Source organism: Nanorana parkeri, unplaced genomic scaffold (genome assembly GCF_000935625.1).
Source record: "Nanorana parkeri isolate BGI_ZX_2015 unplaced genomic scaffold, ASM93562v1 scaffold221, whole genome shotgun sequence".
Lineage (NCBI taxonomy): Eukaryota > Metazoa > Chordata > Amphibia > Anura > Dicroglossidae > Nanorana > Nanorana parkeri.
The window spans coordinates 8,536-27,248 of NW_017306489.1; the positions used below are offsets into that span (position 1 = coordinate 8,536).

An 18,713-nucleotide genomic window follows, 5' to 3' on the forward strand; every position below is an offset into this window, starting at 1 on the left:
AAGCTACTATACTGTATATTTTGCATGTTCTGAGTGGGTTTCTTCTGCGTACTGCGGTTTCCTCCCACACTCCAAAGACATGCTCAAAGGTTAATTGGCTCCGGTCTAAATTGGCCTAGTATGTGTGTGCAATAGGGATCTTAGATTGTAAGCTCCTTGAGGGCAGTGACTGATGTGAATGTAAAGCAGTGGCGTCACAAGTGGGGTGCAGGGGGTGCGGCCCGCACCCGGGTGTCACCATTGCAGGGTTGACACCAAAATGACGGACAGTCATTTTGGTGTTACCCCCCTCTAAAAAGTCGGGCTCTCGGTCATGGACCGAGAGTGTCAGGAGAGAGGAGGGGACCCGGTGGGATACTTCATCCCGCCGGGTGAACGTCCCCTCCTCTCTCTGCCGGCGTCCATCACAAAGATGGCCGCCGGCAGGCATCAATCAGATGTACGTGCATGTGCGATGATGTCATTGCGCCTACGCGAGGTGACGTCACGCGCACACACGATGACACGGCAGGGTGTCACCCGGTCTAGTGACCGTGTGACACCCGACCTCGGGACGTCCCTGATGTATAGTGCTGCGTAAATTATCAGCATATATAAATACCAGTAATAATTATATATATATATACACACCATATATACAGTATGTATAGTATATATATAGTGTGTTTGTTGGTTGTTAGTAAATTTTTCAACTAAAATAAGCTGTTTTCAGTATTTCAGTGGCGGTCTAGTCTGCTTGGAAGCACACATCTTCGCTCAGTGCCTGTAAAGCCAGTTTGCATTGTAGTTTTGTGTAGCAGTGAGCTGTGGACTTGTGTGTGAGGATGTGACTAGTCAACTGATGGTAACACAAGGCTGCACAGCCAGGAAACTGCAGCCTTATCAGCCAATCCGTATGCAAAGACGAGCAGTTTCGCACTGCCTGCTTCTGTCACTTGCACGCTTTCAGTGTGTGCATGATGGATGCCCAGAGCAGATTGACTATTTCCAGCCAAGACCCTCAGGATGTGTTTGAGCTGATGAACCGACTGGGCAGCGGGAGCTATGGAGAAGTTTTTAAGGTGAGTCAAACGCTGAAAGGGGCTTTCTGGCAGAAACGAGGCGATCTCGTTAACTCTCTGTAAAAGAGAAGTGATACCTAACTGCTGCTGCTCGGTATCTTTATAGAGGTGAGCTGCCTGGCAAAACATTACGGCACTTACTTAAAGTGTATCTAAACCCAAAAACAAAAATGTAATATAGATCCAATAATAACATTTAATAAAAGGACTTACTGGTCCTGGGATGTGGTGGCTGCATTCGTTTTCTTTTTTAGGTTATTTTTTACATGGTGATCCTGCCAATAACACACTTCTTGTCCTAGGGTGACAATACTCACTGATTTTGCTATATCTATGGAGGAGCAGTGCTGTCACCCCAGGACAGGAAGTGTCTACTTCAAAGGGAGGTGTTCTTTAGTCCAAGGGGTAATGCAGCTCTGGGCTGCACTCCATAGAGCATCATGAATGGTTTTAGCAGGATGGTGCTCGTAGTGACAGCATGGTGCCATGCAATGGAAGAGCAGACATCAACAGCACTTGCAGCAATTCAGGATCAACAATTAAAGTGATTTTATTTATCATATAGGTCAGAAATTGCCAACGTTTCAGGGCCTTGCAGGGTCCCTTCCTCAAGGTAACATAGTGACCAAGTGACATTTACTATGTCGCTTTGAGGAAGGGACCCTACGAGGCTTGACACATTTCTGACCTATGTGATAAAACCACATTAATCTTTGATCCTGAGTGCGGGTGACCTCTCCTCTACTACTGTAGCCCACAGAGTGAACATTGCTAAATGATAACAGTGCAGCAGGGGCAGAGAGCACTGCAAGCTATGAGCTCACACGATTTCTGGCAGGATCAACAGGTTCTTTTTACTACTACCAAACAGATAGAACAAAACCATTTTAATGGTATTCAAAAGACTAAAAGTGAGCTAAAAAGATACATTCATTGTTTGGGTTTACATACCCCTTAACAGAGCAATGCACACAATGCACTGAGTAACTTTTACTACTCCAGTAGTAAGGAGTAATCTAAAATGACTTTTCATTGGTTGCATGGGCTGCTGTGCTCTACTCATTGCTGTTTGCATGTTATATGTCCATTGAAGTGGAGTTTCATGATGGAAGTAATTCATGTTTGTGATTGTATGTTATTTGCACAGCATCACTTATATGATATTGTAAATTGTATATTTTATTACTACAGCACTTTCCTCTTTCCAAAATAAGCTCCTACTCTATCCATTCAGTTGGTTCTTCATAATTCTTTGCATTCTGTTCTTTTACTGTATTTAGTTCATAGTATCCTATTAACATCCTGTATGCCCAACTAGACTCACGGTAGTGCTTCACTTGTTGCCTATTATGAATGTGAAACTATGTTCGAGTATCTGCCCCCTATGTCTGCCCCAGGATCTGTTCTAGTTTCTGCTCCACTATCTGTTCCTGGTACAGTATATGTTCTTAGTATCTGCCCCAGTGTTTGTTCCAGTATCTGCCCCAATATCTGTTCTAGAATCTGCCCCAGTAATTGTCCCTGGTATATGTTACCAGTATCTGACCCAGTATCTGTTTCCAGTATCTGCCCAAATATCTGTTCTAGAATCTGCTTCCGTATCTGTATCTAATATACACTGAGTGGCCAGATTATTATGACCACGTTTGTAGGCAAATTAGCTATAATTTGAGTATTTGGCCCAGTATCTGTTCCCAGTGTCTTCCCCATTATCTCTTCCCAGTACCTGCCCCAATATCTGTTCTAGTATCTGTATCTGATATATGTTCCCAGTATCTGTTCCAGTATCTGTTCCCAGTACCTACCCCAGAGTCTGCCCCAATATCTATTCTAGTATCTACCCCTGTATCTGTTCCCATATCTGTTCCACTATCTGCCCCAGTATCTGTTCCCAGTAACTGCCCCAGTATCTGTTCCCTGTATCTGCCCCAGTATCTGTTCCCAGTACCTGCCCCAATATATGTTCCCAGTATTTGCCCCAAATATCTGTTCCCAGTATCTGCTCCAGTATCTGTTCCCAGTATCTGTCCTCAGTATCTGAACATCATTGCAAAGCTCCATTTTCCATTTTAGATCCTAAAGTCATCATCCTTAAAGATGGTCTCCTTTCCTGATTTACACCATTTTAGAGTAGATGAGAAAATATAAGTAAGGCCTCATTCACATGAACAGCAAGGGGGCGGTAAAACCAGACAGTTGATCTGTGGTTTTACGCCTCCCCCCCGCCGCCTACTGCAATGTCAACATTGTGGCCTGTATACATTGCTGCATACATTGCTGCTCGGCAAAAAATATACAGCATGTCATGTTTGATGGGCAATGCCGCTTGTCAAAAGTGACCATTGCAATGGTGCCGCAACCCCGTGGGTTCATGGTTGCAGCGCGGTATTGTAATAGGAAATTGCCATTAAGGAAAAAAAAATTGCAGCCTGGAGGCAGCAGTGTCACCTTCTGAACACCGGGGCAACCACTGCATCCACCACCCTCTGAAAAACCGATCCACTGCGGACTTAGCACTCCAGCTGTTGTGGAACTACAAGTCCCACGAGGCATTGCAGGACTCTGACAGACACAGGCATGATTCCCAGAGGCAGAAGCATGATTGGATTTGTAGTTTCACCACAGCTGGAGTGCTGAGGTTGCCTACCCCTGACCTCATTGACTTAAAATCTTCTATTACTTGCTTTATAGCACAGTAGCTGTGTCAACACATGTTTGGTCTGTGTTTTTTCTGGTGCTGCTTCCTATTGTTCACACAGTGTCAGCTGCAAAGTACACAAACACACACACTTTGTGTTATAGACAAATGCACAGATTAGTTTTCATACAGGAACTTATATCACATCCATTGACTGCCATATTTTAGGGACTTCTGGAACTTTATTGGCTTTTTTTTATGGCCCCCGGTACACCTGTGTGGTCCATTCACTTGCATTGCGGCAGTCCCTTCATTTTAATGGCCAGCCAATGCAGCACAACTGATGGAAAATCTGGATAGGAACCTTTATGGGTAATTTAGCACAACACGACATACAGTAATGTGCTACCATGTGGTCTTTAGTGCATCAGGTTGCCATTCAAAATGGTATGTTGTGATAACACGTGTGATAGGTTGATCTCTTTGCTGCCTACAACTAATAAAAAAAAGAAACTGATTTAGTAAGCCATCATCAGATACACAGCTATATATGTATCTAGTTGCAGTATTCTCCCCAAGAGTCCCCAAGTGTTGGGGTATTCTCCCCAAGAGTCCCCAAGAGTTGGAGACTACTGAGGAAGTACAAGCTCAATATGCTTGTGTCAAGACAGCCTGGGAGCTGTAGTTCCACAGCAGATAAAAGAATAGACAACCTATATGTAGACCCAGATGTGGTTAATGTATTCCCATAGGTTAAAGCTGAAATCCGGGATAAGCAAATATTGTCTAAATACATGTGTAATCTCTGGCTTTGCCAAGGCATTTGGTGCAGACAAAGTGGATTTATACCTGTTGTGTAGTAGAGAAGAAGGGAAGTGGCTTGCCTTGCTGTCTCTGTGTGCTTGTGGAGACACACACAGCTTACTAGCACACACAAGGGTGGCCCCATAGGACCCTGCAATGGAATGGAGTCACCCTGATACAGAATATCAGGACCAGTGCTCAGGGGACCAAATGATTCTACAGGAAACTAAAACTTTTAAACATCAAGGAGCAACATCCATTGTATGTGATTTGAAATTGCTTGAAAACATTTTAACTTTAATATCACTTAAAGGTTTCACTTTACATTTATGGAAAATGGTATGTTGGGACCCTCATTTCAACTGTGGCAGCGCTATATTACACAGAGGCAGGACCGGATTTACTCTCTCTGCTGCCCCAAGGCCATGCTTCTCAATGTGCCCCCCTTCTCGCCACCCCCCCCAATGGGGAATAACAACCAGATGGTGGAAGAGGCAGTGTTTTTATTTTATTTTAATTTTTTTATCACTTTTTAAATTTTTTTAAAATTTGTATTTAATTTTTTTTTATCGTCGAGCGATAGGAATTCCACATCCCTGCTGCCCCGAGGCCGGGCCTCAGTGGCCTTGTGGTAAATCCAGTCCTGCACAGAGGTAAACTATTAAAAGGTGACATTACATTGATAACACATTTAGGAGTTAAACAGCACAATTTCCTCTACAGATCTCTGCATCATAAAATAATTATACAACAAATATAATATAAAATAGAAATACAAGTATACACTGCAAAAAATAGACAGTTGGGGAGAAAAGAGGAACAGGGGGACCTGGCTCCAAAACAGGGACTGTCCCTTAAGAAGAAAGGGTTGGGTGCTATGCTTTTGCTATCTTTAAACACTCTGCGCCGTTCGTTCCACATGCTGTAAATTCAAGTTCTGTTTACAACAAGCTGCGGTTAATCTGCCTCAAAGGACACTTGATCAGGCTTGCTGACCACAGTGATGTCACCTAACAGGAACGGGTGTATTATTACTGTGTTGTGTTATAATGCTCAGGCCACATGCTGACTATAGGGTTCACCACCCCCCTCCTCCCTCCTCATCATGCATGCTGTGTTTTGTGGCTTCCTGTGCTGTACATGTCACAGGTGCATTCAGCAGCCTTTTGGCTTCCTGTAAAAGTGCGCACGTCTTGTGTCTTCTGACACTCTTTCTTGGGGTGAATAGCACCGAACAGCACATAAAGTCTGGGCCTGAGTTTGATTGCATAATAATGTACTAAGATATGAGCTCTACGTAAATAGTGACGTTGTGTAACATGGTGTTTTTAATCCCACTGTGCAGATCAGTATCTTAAATGACATTTAATCCATATATGACCTGTTTATGAGCTTGAAATATGCTTTCTCTGTTACAGTGAAAAAAAGGGGGGGGGGGGGGCGCACCATTAGGGAAGTGCTTAGGCTTGGTGCAAACCCATGCAGGAAGTAAGACCCTTGTCACTTAGTATGGATGCCAAAAAACAAAGTACCCCCAAGCCCATGCAGGAGGTAAGAGTCTTTTAACCTGGTATGGATGCCGAAGTAGTTCACAACAGTGGTGGAGTGTAGGGATGTGCATAGGCTTGATGCAAACCAAGTTCGTCCAAGCCCTTGCAGGAAGTAAGAGCCTTGTCACTTGGTATGAATGCCAAAGTAGTTCAGAACAGTGGTGGAGTGTAGGGATGTGCATGGGCTTGGCGCAAACCAAGTTCGCCCAAGCCTGCGCAAGAAGTAAGAGCCTTGTCAATTGTTATGAATGCCAAAGTAGTTCAGAACAGTGGAGTGTAGGAATGTGCATGGACTTGGTGTCAACCAGTTCACCCAAGCATAAAGAAGAAGTAAGTCTTTTCCCCTGGTCTTGATGCCAATGTTTAGAACAGTGGTGGAGTGTAGAGATGTGCATGGGCTTAGTGCAAGAGTCTTGTTACCTGGTATGGATGCCAATGTTCGGAAAAAGTGGTGGGGTGTAGGGATGTGTGTGGGTGCAAACTAAGTATGCCCAAGCCCATGCAGGAAGTAAGAGCCCTTTCACCTGGTATGGATGACAAAGTCATTCAGGACAGTGGTGGAGTGTAGGGATGTACATGGGCTTGGTACAAACTGGGTTCGAAAAAGTTCACATATGAAGTAAGAGCCTTGTCACCTGCTATAGACGCCAAAGTTCAGAACAGTGGTGGAGTGTAGGGATGTGCGTGGGATTAGTGCCAAATGAGTTCACCAAAGCCCACGTGGGCTCAGAGCAAACTGAGTTCACCCCAAGCCTACATATAACCCAATTGGCTGCAGCCAGGGCATTTGCACACGCCCACAAACATCACTATACCTTATCACTGTTCTAAACTTTGGCATCCATGTCAGGTGACAAGGTTCTTACTTCCTGCCCCTGCACCACCACTCATTGTGATTTTCACATACAGGTTACCTCCATTTACAGCAGGATGGCAGCACACAAGGAATCTCCTCCAAATATATCTTTATTTCATATTTTAAAGTCCTTAAAAGCAACACCCAATTGCATGTTTCAGCCTTAAAAAACAGCCCTTTAAAAAAAATTAACCCTGCAATGCGGCTACCCCTACACTGCAAGGGTTAAGTGCTCGTGTTTGTCTAGGTGCTGGAAAAGCAGATTTACTTACCTGATCCTGGGTTCTGCTGGCTCCCTCAGGGCTGCTAGACCGATTTAGCAGCCTGTGCCAGAGCCGTAGTTAGCTCCTTTTGCGCCTGAGGCAAGAACAGACAATTGTGCCCCCCAACAGACGTGTGTGGTATGTGACCTCATGCGCCCCACCTCAGGATGGCGGCGTGCATGCGCGGAATGCGCTGGTGGCCAGATCCAAAATAGCATACAAATTTGTTTAGTTTGATGAAGCTAATGAAAACATTTTTAGTTTCGGTTCATTCCATCCGAGACAAATTTTTTGTCCTTGCATGTCTAGTAATATGTGTGCATGTGTGTGTATGGGGGGTGTTTTTTTAAAATTATTATTATTTTTTTTACTGTTGGGGGCTTCGGGGAAATATTAGGGGTATAAACAGATCCCCCGACATTGCCCTTTTGAAATAGAAAAAGAGATTGAGGACACAGAGTCCTCTGCCCATACAGGTGGGGGAGAGCAGCAGGATTCCGAGGAGAAGCTGCAGCCTGTGCCGCTCTTCTTCTCCCTGCCGAGCTGCAGCTGTGTTGGCCACCTGGCGCCCCTGTTGCCAATGGCGCCCTGTGCTTGCCATGGCAACAGGGGCAAGGGGATGCAGCCTCTCAGCTGCGCCTGAGGCGCATGCCTCACTCGCCCCATGGTAGCTACAGCCCTGGCCTGTGCTTCCGTTTGCTCAGGTGGTCCTAGGACCGCTGATGTCATCATGTCTAACGCAAGTTCTACAGACCTGAATTAGATGTGAGGATGCCAAGGGACAATCCACCAGCTAGAGCAGAGGGGAGAACAGCAGAGCTCTGACCACCGGGGAAACCCGGATCAACTAAGTAAATCTACTTTACACCAGCCCTAGACAAAAATGAGCACTTAACCCTTGTAGTAAGGGGTTAGCCCCACTGGAAGCATATTTTTTTTTGTTTGCCCGGAGATGGGCTTTAAGCTGGGTATACAGTGTTAGATTATGTTTGTTCAACTAAAGGAAAAAAAACAGTGTGGATGGAGGAATCTCCCGCTGTGGCTATCGTGGAAATATCTAAACAATGCCTGCATCTGATTTAATGCAAGCTCTGTTCCCCAAACAATTTCCACCCGGCTCCTTCAATTTGTCACTCAAGGATGTCGGGCAGGAGGCGGCCAACATGTGATAGGCTTCAATGCCAGAAATGCCTGATACAAAGCCGCATATGTTAGAAACATTACATGAAAGTCTCTTTTTTAGTGTTCAAAGCCACAATCAATTAATCTATATCTGTGAAATCAACTGTAATAAACCATATACAGAACTTAGCATCTTAAAAAATCCCCTAACATGTTATTATCTCAGGAAAAGGCTCACATGCTTTCTGTAGTTGAAAGAGAAATTCCACATTTGAGGAAAACAAATGTGCATTTATAATTTTTTTTGCATTGGAGCCAGTAAAGCATTGCAACCACAATCAGTGGATCACGGGTGCAATGCTCTGGCTCCTGCATACGCATTCTCCTGTCTATGGCCGAATGGACATTCAGTAACATGGATGAGAAGAAGAATGAATGGACTACAAGTATGGTGACGTCACAGCACTTGTGTTCCATTGAGAACTATAAGCCGTGGTGGCCAATGGGACTTGTAGTGTCTTCATTCACAGGTCCTGTTAAAGGATCTGTGAATGGATGATGCGGCTGTGTGGGTAGAGCCAGATTAAAAAATGTACACAAGCCTGCAAGGTGAAGAACTCCACGATTCGGGTAAGTAGAGGGATTGCGATCTCACCGTGTTTAAATGTTACACCTTACACCCTTCTTTTTGAAGGAGTTTTCTGTGGATATCTCCTCGTCTACATGGTGATAATATCTTCCACACCCCTTGAAAAATAAAATACAAGACATTACCTCAATGGACCTCATGGAAAAATAACGGGACACATTGGACAGGTGCACTGCTTTAGGTTCTGGACATCATCATAGTGTTCCCCAATATATGTTCTCAGTTGGCTTGTTGTACAGCCCACATGTTGCAAACTGCAATTGGCTTCACCTCCCCTGATCCAACACTCTCCCTACGATCAGAGCCTGGGAAAGGACCTTCTATTTGATTAAGGATGCACCACATTAAGGGGCTTCAGGGCACCCATTCACACTATAATGTTGCGCTAAGAGCATCTTACTGCATTGAGATAGCATGCATTGCAGCACATTCCCACTGTGATGTGCATTAGGGTGTCATGCAAATAAATGTCAATGCAATGCACCTAGCACATGGTACTGAACCCTAGGTGCGCTGAGTAATTAACATCCATTATTTTCAAAGGTGCCCGCTCCCTCCTAACCGTGAAAAGTACAGGAGCTTCTTTATGGTCAGAATCGCATGTTTTCAGTCACATAAACTTCGATGGAGGCACCTGAAAATGTCTGAAAAACTAGTGTTTTTGTGCCTAACAACTGTCTCCTCCTCCTAGTAACAAGGCTTCCATTGGCTAAAACAAACATGCTAAAAAAAACTATTTAAAATCGCCAAAATAAGCTCATGCGTAAATTGGAGCTAAATCTTTGTACCAGTGCATTTTCCGTCAAAATCAGGCTACTTATGAGCAATTACTGCCAGACAATACTGGGGGTTAGTCATGTGGAAGGTCAAGCAAGTGTGAATAAACAGATGGTGGGGAAGTGAATTCAGAATTACAGAAGTGTATTCTTGTCAGAGAGGCGTTGGTATGAAGTGAGAAACTAGTAGTAGGCAGGCCAGTAGTTCTCAGTCTCAAATTGGAAGGACTGACGTTCCACCCAGTGAGACAGCAAATATCAGCCATTACATTTCTCTCATAACACGTGCTGCCAGTTTCTTTGATAACCCTCGGGCATTTAATCCCAGGCCCAGACATAACATTGGCCTTGCATGAACAATTTTAATACTGAGAACTTATCACCATCGGACATAGGTCAGATTCCAAACTGCCCTGGAAAATAAATGTTGGATTTTAAAAGTTGGGGAGATAACCACTGTTAGTAGACATGTGCAATTAGTTTCGTTCCAAATTGAAATTCGCACAATTTTCCAAAATTCGGATACATCCGAATTTCCAAATGAAAAAATAATGAATCCGAACGTATCAGAATTTTGTCAAAAATATCAGATGCATCCAAACTTTTTTCCGAATTTTATTCTGAAATTAATTTATGTTGTTAAACATTCAAATAATAATAATGAAAAAAACCGAATGTGGATCCCCCTCCCCAATTCTTACCAGACAGAAATTGTCTGGTAGGAATTTTAGGGAGGACCCCAACACCAAAAAACAAACAAAAAAAGTGTGTGGTCCCCCCTAAAATCACTTACCAGACCCGTGATCCAAGGGCTTATAGGAATCTGGGTGCCCCCTATCATAAAAAAAAATCCCCCAAAAAGTCCATCGATGCAATCCACACGTCAATCACGTTGTCCAAAGATGTAGATCCTCATCAATCACAATGGATGATTCTCATCAATCATGACCCCTAATATTCCTATAATGTCACTTTGCTGCAACGAAAATTTGTTCATAAAAATGTTGGATTTGTCCGAATTCCAAAACTGATTAACTTTCAGATTTGAATAAAAAACAAACAAAACGAAATAATGAAAAATCCGAAACAAACCGAACTGAATTTTTTGTTGGCGTACATGTCTTATTGTTAGTACTGGAATAGTAACAGATGAGATCCAAAGCTAGGTACACACAGGTTGAATTTTGTTCCAAAAAAATTATTTTCAGAATCGTTTGTTTAATTTTCTAATAGTTAATTGAGTCAAATTGTCCAATTTTTGACCATGGTGCCAAAAAATATATGAGGAGCAGGATGGGAATTTTCTTGAAAGAACAAAATTCTAACAGTGAATGTGGTTTTCCTTTTCCATTCGTTCCAAAATCAAATGTTACCATTAAACAAAATTTCCTAAAACATTTGTCAAGTCTCTGATGGCGTTATCAAATGTTTTCATGAGATTTTTCTTATGAACGTTCAAGCAAAACTCTACCAGGATATACTCAGCTTAAAGCCCTTTGCATCTGCCTTTTTGCTACTTTTTGTGCATTTTTTATGTGTGCTTTACAAAAAATGGCCACACACTGTAGTGCAGGGGTGGGCAACTCCGCCCCCCCCAGCTTTAGTGGGCCTGCAAGTTCCATGAGGCATTGCAAGAGTGACGGTTACAGGCATGAATCCCAGAGGTAGAGGCATGTTGGGATTTGTAGCTAAAGCCCAACTAGAGGGCCGGAGTTGCCTACCCTTGTTTTGTGCATTTTCACATGTTATGCATTTATTTGTTTGGCCAATGAAAGTCAAATCAAGAAGAGGCTGCTAGTACGTGGGGTTTGTTGTTATGTGCTAAAACACAGAAATTGCATGTTACATGTGTTTTTCATGAGCAGGAGAGTGCAGCACACATGTATGAACAGGCCCCATTCAGCAGAATGTCAATCCTATTTCCATGCCAATCAAAGAGAAGCTGTCAGAATAGAAATTTGAGTAGCAATTGCACGTGTGTGTGTGTATATATATATATATATATATATATATATATATACACAGTATATATGAGCCAAGCTTGAGGGCTTTGATTTTTATCATGGCTGCACTGTCTACTGAATCACTGACCTGAAACAAACATGGGTGGGGGAACACTTGACAGGGGCCATTCACTTGGAGGAGTATTTTTGTGCACTGATGAGGAGACGTAGGCTGCACATTACAGAGAGGTCCTTCTGCACAATAGCTACTTAGCCACAAGCCACAGGTCGCTGCAAAAAGCTTTTCATAGGTATCCTTGACTATTTTGTTATTTGTAAGAATGTAATTTAAAAAACTGGTAACTGCATTTATAGTGCACATTCTTTAAATGTCCATACAGCCTTAGAAAATGATAATGGCCTAGATCAGCATGGTTGATGCACCCCAACCCGAAGCCTTGGTATGGGTCTGCATCTTCCTTTGCTGTAGAGAGGGAACTGTTTGGAGACAAGAAAGGGGCTCTGTACTGGTATAATGGAGCAGCCTGTCTCCAAGACTGGAATTGGCAAAGACAGATGGAAATGGACCCCCCGAGGCTGCAGGCTATATAGTGTGTCAAAGATGGCAATGACATTCACCTTTTTCAAGGTTACTTAAAGGATGAACACCATTAGTGCGGTTAGGTGTTTTTAACACTTTGATGTTAGTTGAAGTTTTTGTGATGATGCATAAAGGGTAAGCTGGGTATAATTTGTTTGAGGATCAAATTGGTAAAATGAGACTTCAGTAGTAGGATTATTGAAAGTGTCCTTCACTGGCCTAATGAAAGGGTTCTTCAATGGACTACTGAAAGGGTTCTTCAGTGGACTAATGAAAAAGTTCTTCACTGCACTAATAAAGGGGTTCTTCAGTGGACTAATGAATAGATTCTTTGCTGGACTAAGGAAAAGGGTTATCCACTGGACTGCAGAAAGCTCTTTACTGGACTACAGAAAGGGTTCTTTACTGGACTACAGAAAGGGTTCTTTACTGGACTACAGAAAGGGTTCTTTACTGGACTAAAGAAAGGGTTCTTTAGTGGACTAATTAAATAGTTCTTTACTGGAGTAAGGAAAGGGTTCTTTTATGTACTAAGGCAAGGGGTCTTCACTCAACTAAGGCAACTTTTCTTTACTGGACTAAGGAAATGTTTTTTTGATGGACTAATGAAAGGGTTCTTCACTGGACTAAGGAATTGGTTCTTCAATGGACTAATAAAAGGATTCTTCATTGTGGAGGTGCAAGCTGACTCCCTGGGGTGTAAGGATGGTGCCCCACAATGTGGTTCATCTTTTATAGGTGGAGAATCAAGGCTTTGTTTTGTAGTGTGCCATGTTAAACAATGAACCACAGGCACCAGCAGGCAAGTTCATGTATGTGTTTGATGGGCGCTAAGGCGAAATTACTGCAGGATGGGCGGTGTACAATAGAAAATTGAATACATGGCTGTTTTAATAGTCAGCAAGATGGCTAACAAAACCATTTGGTCCCCTTTGTAGGGGTCGGCAAAAGTAACTAGTGTTGTATAACGAGTAACACTCGTAGCTGCATCCATGGCATGGCAACCAGACAGTAGCATTTTCATCAGGAGAACTCAGCCCTGGCAGCCCCATGTTCCTTACATGATATGTATCTTTTAACTCTAATAGGCTTATTTCGTTGTATTTAGTTCTTGATCACACAACTTGCAGATGCTTTACAGACCTGGTGCCCTTTGGTAGTTACTGGACCCCATCAGGCAGTGGTGGGAGCATTGATTTGTAAAGAGACTGCAATACAACATCAGTCTCTAGCAGTCTCTTGTAACATACTTACAGACTCTGTCAGTGTCCCGCACCATGTCTCCAACCACACATGTAGCATACCCACAATCACAGACCATCTCCTGTGGTATGTCCACAGACAGTGTTCTGTAGCATTACATATACTGAACATTGTATGTGACCATTTGGTGATGTGAGGTGCTGCAGTTGAGGCCCCCTGTACCTTGATAACATCTGCTCTAGACTGCTTCTTTGCTTTGTTTAGTCTTCACAAAAGATGTGCTCAAGTGAACTCGATTCTGCAAAATTTTCAGAACCCACAGGAGACACCTGCCTACACAAGGGCTTCCCCGGGGGCAGATTCTAGATTGATTGATTCTAGATTATGTGTGGGGGCGGTTTCATTCGTTCCAGTGCTAATATCACGCTGGATATGACATTTAAAATGTAGACTTTATCATAAAATTCTCTAGCTGCCTATGTGTGCTTGTGCATAGATCAAAGAAAGCAATCCTTTGAATGAAATGGCTTTGTTCTGGTTTACTTTATAATATGTATCCCGGTAACAGACGCACATTTCGTGAAGGTGTCGGCAATGGAGAGCTGCTTATCGAAAAACAAGAGGCTCTACCTTACAGTGTTTTCAATAGCACAAGTTTAGAAACACAATCCTCTTTGGTATTGAGGCCTCGAGCCTTCATATATTTGGGGGGAAAAAAGCAGTGCTTCTAAGTATACCTTCCAACAATCCCTCATTTGGAACCAAATCCCTCTGTCCCTCTTTCCTCCACAGTTGTCTCTCTTTTTGTGTCTGATGCACGGATATCTATGAAAAGGTTCTATTTAATTTGATTCAGTTCATTATTCAGATTTCAATATTCAGATATGAATTTTAATTTTGAAGGAAGTCACACTGTGCATGTACTGCAACTCCCAACAGCCAAAAAAAAACCCATCTGATTGGCCAGAGAACAGTCACATGTGTGATGTAGTTTCATTTTGAACAAAATTCGGATGGATTCGAATTTTTGTTAAACGAGCATTCTGATTTGTTCTCATCCGGATGCCTTTGAAATTCGAACATTTGGATGCATCCGAATGTCTGAATTTAATATGTAGCGCCACGCTGAACCCCACAGGCCTGAGATGGACCCCCAAAGCGTAGGGAGGGCTGACATTTCACTCTCAGGGGTATGTCCTTAGCCAGTAAAGGGATGTGATCAATAAATTGGGTGCCAGTCACTTTAAGGACTTTTTCAGTCCTTATTAATGGACAGCAAAAACTGGAAGAGAGGGTATAGGGGACACCCATGGCAAAAATATACAGACTCCAAATTCACTAATTTCTTCAGTCTTCCACAGTGCAGAGAATACTTCAGTAGAACAGGAACTGACACTGTGCAGTAGAACAGTAGTTGAATAGGGTTGAGCATGAGATCTTCCCTAGAAGAGACACCAGACTTTTTCCTGAGGTCCATGTTATCCCCTGGCAGTCATAGGGCTCCTCTGGTTCTCAGACCCCTCTTGGGTCAACATGTGACCTACTCCAGGCTTGAGGCCTAGTCAGCTTCTCCAACCTTGTACATGCCGCCCCCCAGGCCAAGCCCGGGAGCAGACTGCCCTGAGCACATGGCAATCCCTGAGTAGATATGCACTCCCACAGCATGCAAATGAAACTCCTAGTGATTGGCTGGTGAGGCATAGACACTGCTGACGTTGCCCTATTGGTTGCTCCACTTTTTGACAGGTGTCCACCCCACTCACAGGTAGCTGCAATCAATAACAGAACACCTAGAACAACCAAATGATACCAGACTACAAATCAGCCAGACTGTTTACAGTGCTAGCAACACAAACTTTTCATAGCCACTCCACTTAGTGTGATAAGGGTTACAAACAAAATTTGTACGAATATCCATTTGGAACTAAACTAAATTTACATGTCTACTGTCCTCCCACCAAATGGGTGACATTACCCCATTAAGGTTACGGCGACAACAAGACATAAAGGGAAGGAGGGCGGGAAAAAGCTGTGTCCAGATGTAGCTGATAGAATCCTAAGGTGACAGTTGCCCCACTGACCAAGTATATAAAGGGGAACAGACACACACGATTGCACAGCTCATTTCCCTCCAAAATTTGAATCACCAGTTCGGTGGTTGCTAGAAGAGAAAATCTGCCTAGCGATAGCTGAATCCGTGCAAATATAGTCACTTCACAGTACGTTTTCTGCTTGGCCATTCATATTATTTCAGACCTGAAAGAAAAAAGAAAAGAGAACCAGAGAGCAGTCCAAATAGCTTGAGCCAATATATGTAATCTAATTCACAGTATTTTTTAACTTATATAAAAATATGTTAACTGAGGGTGACAATCCCATGAGACCACCACTTTATTTGTTGTGGCCCATACATATTGCTGGAAGGTGTCCATCCTTCTCATCTTAGAAAGTTGGGAGGTATGCTTAAGGCCTAATGCACCCAGGCTCATGAGGCCATATAATGTACATTTCTGGTGTATTTCCACACCTTGGATACACAGCTGCCAAGTACAGTCACCCAAGGTCATGAATGGCTGTAGGCAGCTGTACGTAGATTTACACTGCTACTTGTGTAAACCATACCTCCCAACTTTCTGAGATGAGAAAGAGGGATACACTATAGTGCCATTTATTTAGACAATGGACACACCCCTGCCATGCCCATAGTTATATGGACCATTAAAGAAGAACCTGGGGCGAAATTAAAATTAACCCCCAGTGGGGCTATCTGCAAGGGTTAAGTGCTCATTTTGGTCTAGTGTGTAAAATATAAAAGATATACTCATACTATCTGTACCACTCGCAACAGTTTCGATTTCACAATGCAATAGAAACTGGCACAGGTTCTGCACCCAATTAACAAAGGGATTGCAACAATTGTCTATATTGAATTGGACATATACACCAGATTGGATCTAACATACAGCATGTGAACTGTCTCCTGCTCTGGTGCAGACATGGCATGGAAAACGGAGCAGATCTCTTTTATTTAACAAGGTACTTGCTCCCACCTTGTTAAATAGGAGCAGGATCTGCTCTGTTTTCTCCATTTAGAAGAGTTGCACAGGCTTTATGCCTGCACCACTCTTTGTTAATTCCCACCCACTAAGTTTTAATATCTTGTCAGTTAAGCAGTGGAGTGGCTGAGGGAGGCACCATTGTTGGGCTGTGCTTAGGGCATCAGTTGCCCTTAATCCGGCTCTGGAAATAGAACACAGGTTCTTAATGGTGCAAGGGAGGAAGTGCCTATTAAAAAGTAACATTAATAGAGGTTTTCCATCATACTGCACATCTTGCTTCAGTCTTGCCCCCACAGAAGAAGAAAACATCTTTTCCCTGCGCAGTTTATAGAGTAGCTACCGGCAGAATTATAGTCAAAGACTTACAGATGCCATAGCTGGGGTAGGAGCTCTTCCTAACTATAGTTGGCCAAATGTCAGTGAATCCAATCAGTCTTCATTATAATATGCAGTATTATGCAGTTTATAGAGCAGCTACCGGCAGAATTATAGTCAAAGACATACAGATGCCGTAGCTGGGGTAGGAGCTCTTCCTAACTATTCCCAGCTCTCCCCAAATGTCAGTGAATCCAATCAGTCTTCACTATAATATGCATATACCCCATACTGTGGTGAGTAGGCAAAAGGAAAATTGACAATTTTTGCTTTGCCTAAATTACCAAAATATCACCATTGACGTCAGGGGGTGGTTTAGGGAGTTTAAACCTTTCACAGAATTCATTACTGCATGGAGGGGCAGACCAAATTTAGCAGCATTAATATGCATCCATTAGCTTAACAATACGTCAAGTCAGTGTGGACAGACATCAACTGGCAAATGCAGCCTGCTTTTGACATTAATTAAAGATGCTTATGAGATCATTTAGAATTCATTGCTGGTGCAGTTGAGCTGCATTTGGCCTTTCTCGGCTGCTTTTGCATTCTCATAGACATGTATGGGGAGGGAGAGAAGCTGTCCTGCAGAGAACAAATGCCTATCAACACTGGCTCTTAGGCTTTTTTTTGGTACAATGTTTTAATAAATGCTCTGTCCAGATTTATTACTATAGGCTGTCAAATGTAACAAAACAAAAAAAAAGAGTAAACATTTTAAAACATTAAAAAAGTTGTAAAAACGTTTTATTTTCTTTAAAATGATATGCTGATCTAAAACATATATTTATTTCCCTGTGCACAGGGAAGTATACTGACCTGTGAAGCCCACAAGGTTTGTTTACTAACATCTCATTTGAGCATCCTGCAAAAGCTAATAGGGCGATCACATGATAGGGAGCCACCCCGTTTGGTTATCAGCCATTAGTAGAGACTAGGAGCTAACAGTGTGGTCTCACAACCAGAAGCACACACAGTGAATAGGAAATGTAATCTAAAATATTCTCAGCATTGTACTGGTAAATGTTAATATACGGGTTGCTGGCAGGAACCAGTTACTGTGTTTTTTGGAACACAATTGGCATTGAATGGCTTCTTAAGTTTTTTTTTTCTATTTTGTGGCATAGTGTATTTTTTCCTTATTTCTTAGTGTATTATAATGATTGACTTTATTTTTATCACAAGCTAGCTATCAAAAAGAGCACGAACATAGTAATATAACTGGTTTAAACAACAGTACATTATTACAGGTTTTTACATAGCACTAACAATTTATGCAGAGCCTTACATACTGCGCATTCACATCAGTCCCTGCCCTCAAGGAGCTTTCAATATAAGGTCCCTATCTCAGTACATTAAAAAATCTGGTAATAAAGTTACTATTATATTTAACTCTTGTCTATAGTATATGATGAACATGTTTGTATATATGTTTTTGCAGGCCAGGAACAAAGTAAACGGGGAGCTGGCTGCAGTGAAAATCGTCAAGGAGGAATCTGGTAAGTCTGACCTTCATTATGTGCAACATATATAACATACGCATAACATGACATTTTCTGCTATGCCATCAAATGAACCTATCAAGAGTCATGAAACTATACTGGCCATGAGGGTGTTCTGAAATTACACTAGGCCATGGCACCACCAACTTTTTTCTGCACAATGCCTCTTGGGCTGAGTCTTATTGCTAAGACCATGACCATTTTTTTTTACCAGGCCACAAGACCTAGCCTTTGCACATAGGATATGAAAAAGAAAAGGAACTGTTCATTATACAATTAGACACCTCGGTCTAACAAGAAAAGGAGTTGCACAC

General features: G+C 42.6%; 1 protein-coding gene across 1 annotated transcript in view; it reads left to right on the forward strand.

The window, feature by feature from the left end:
• Window positions 1-927: 927 nt before the first annotated feature.
• Window positions 928-18,713, forward strand: part of MAP4K1 (mitogen-activated protein kinase kinase kinase kinase 1) — a 59,417-nt gene continuing 41,631 nt past the window's right edge. Inside the window, exons 1-2 of the mRNA XM_018555989.1 lie at window positions 928-1,061; window positions 18,339-18,396. Of these exons, the coding sequence (XP_018411491.1) occupies window positions 957-1,061; window positions 18,339-18,396 (163 nt within the window). The 5' untranslated portion in view covers window positions 928-956. The remainder of the gene's footprint in view (window positions 1,062-18,338; window positions 18,397-18,713) is intronic.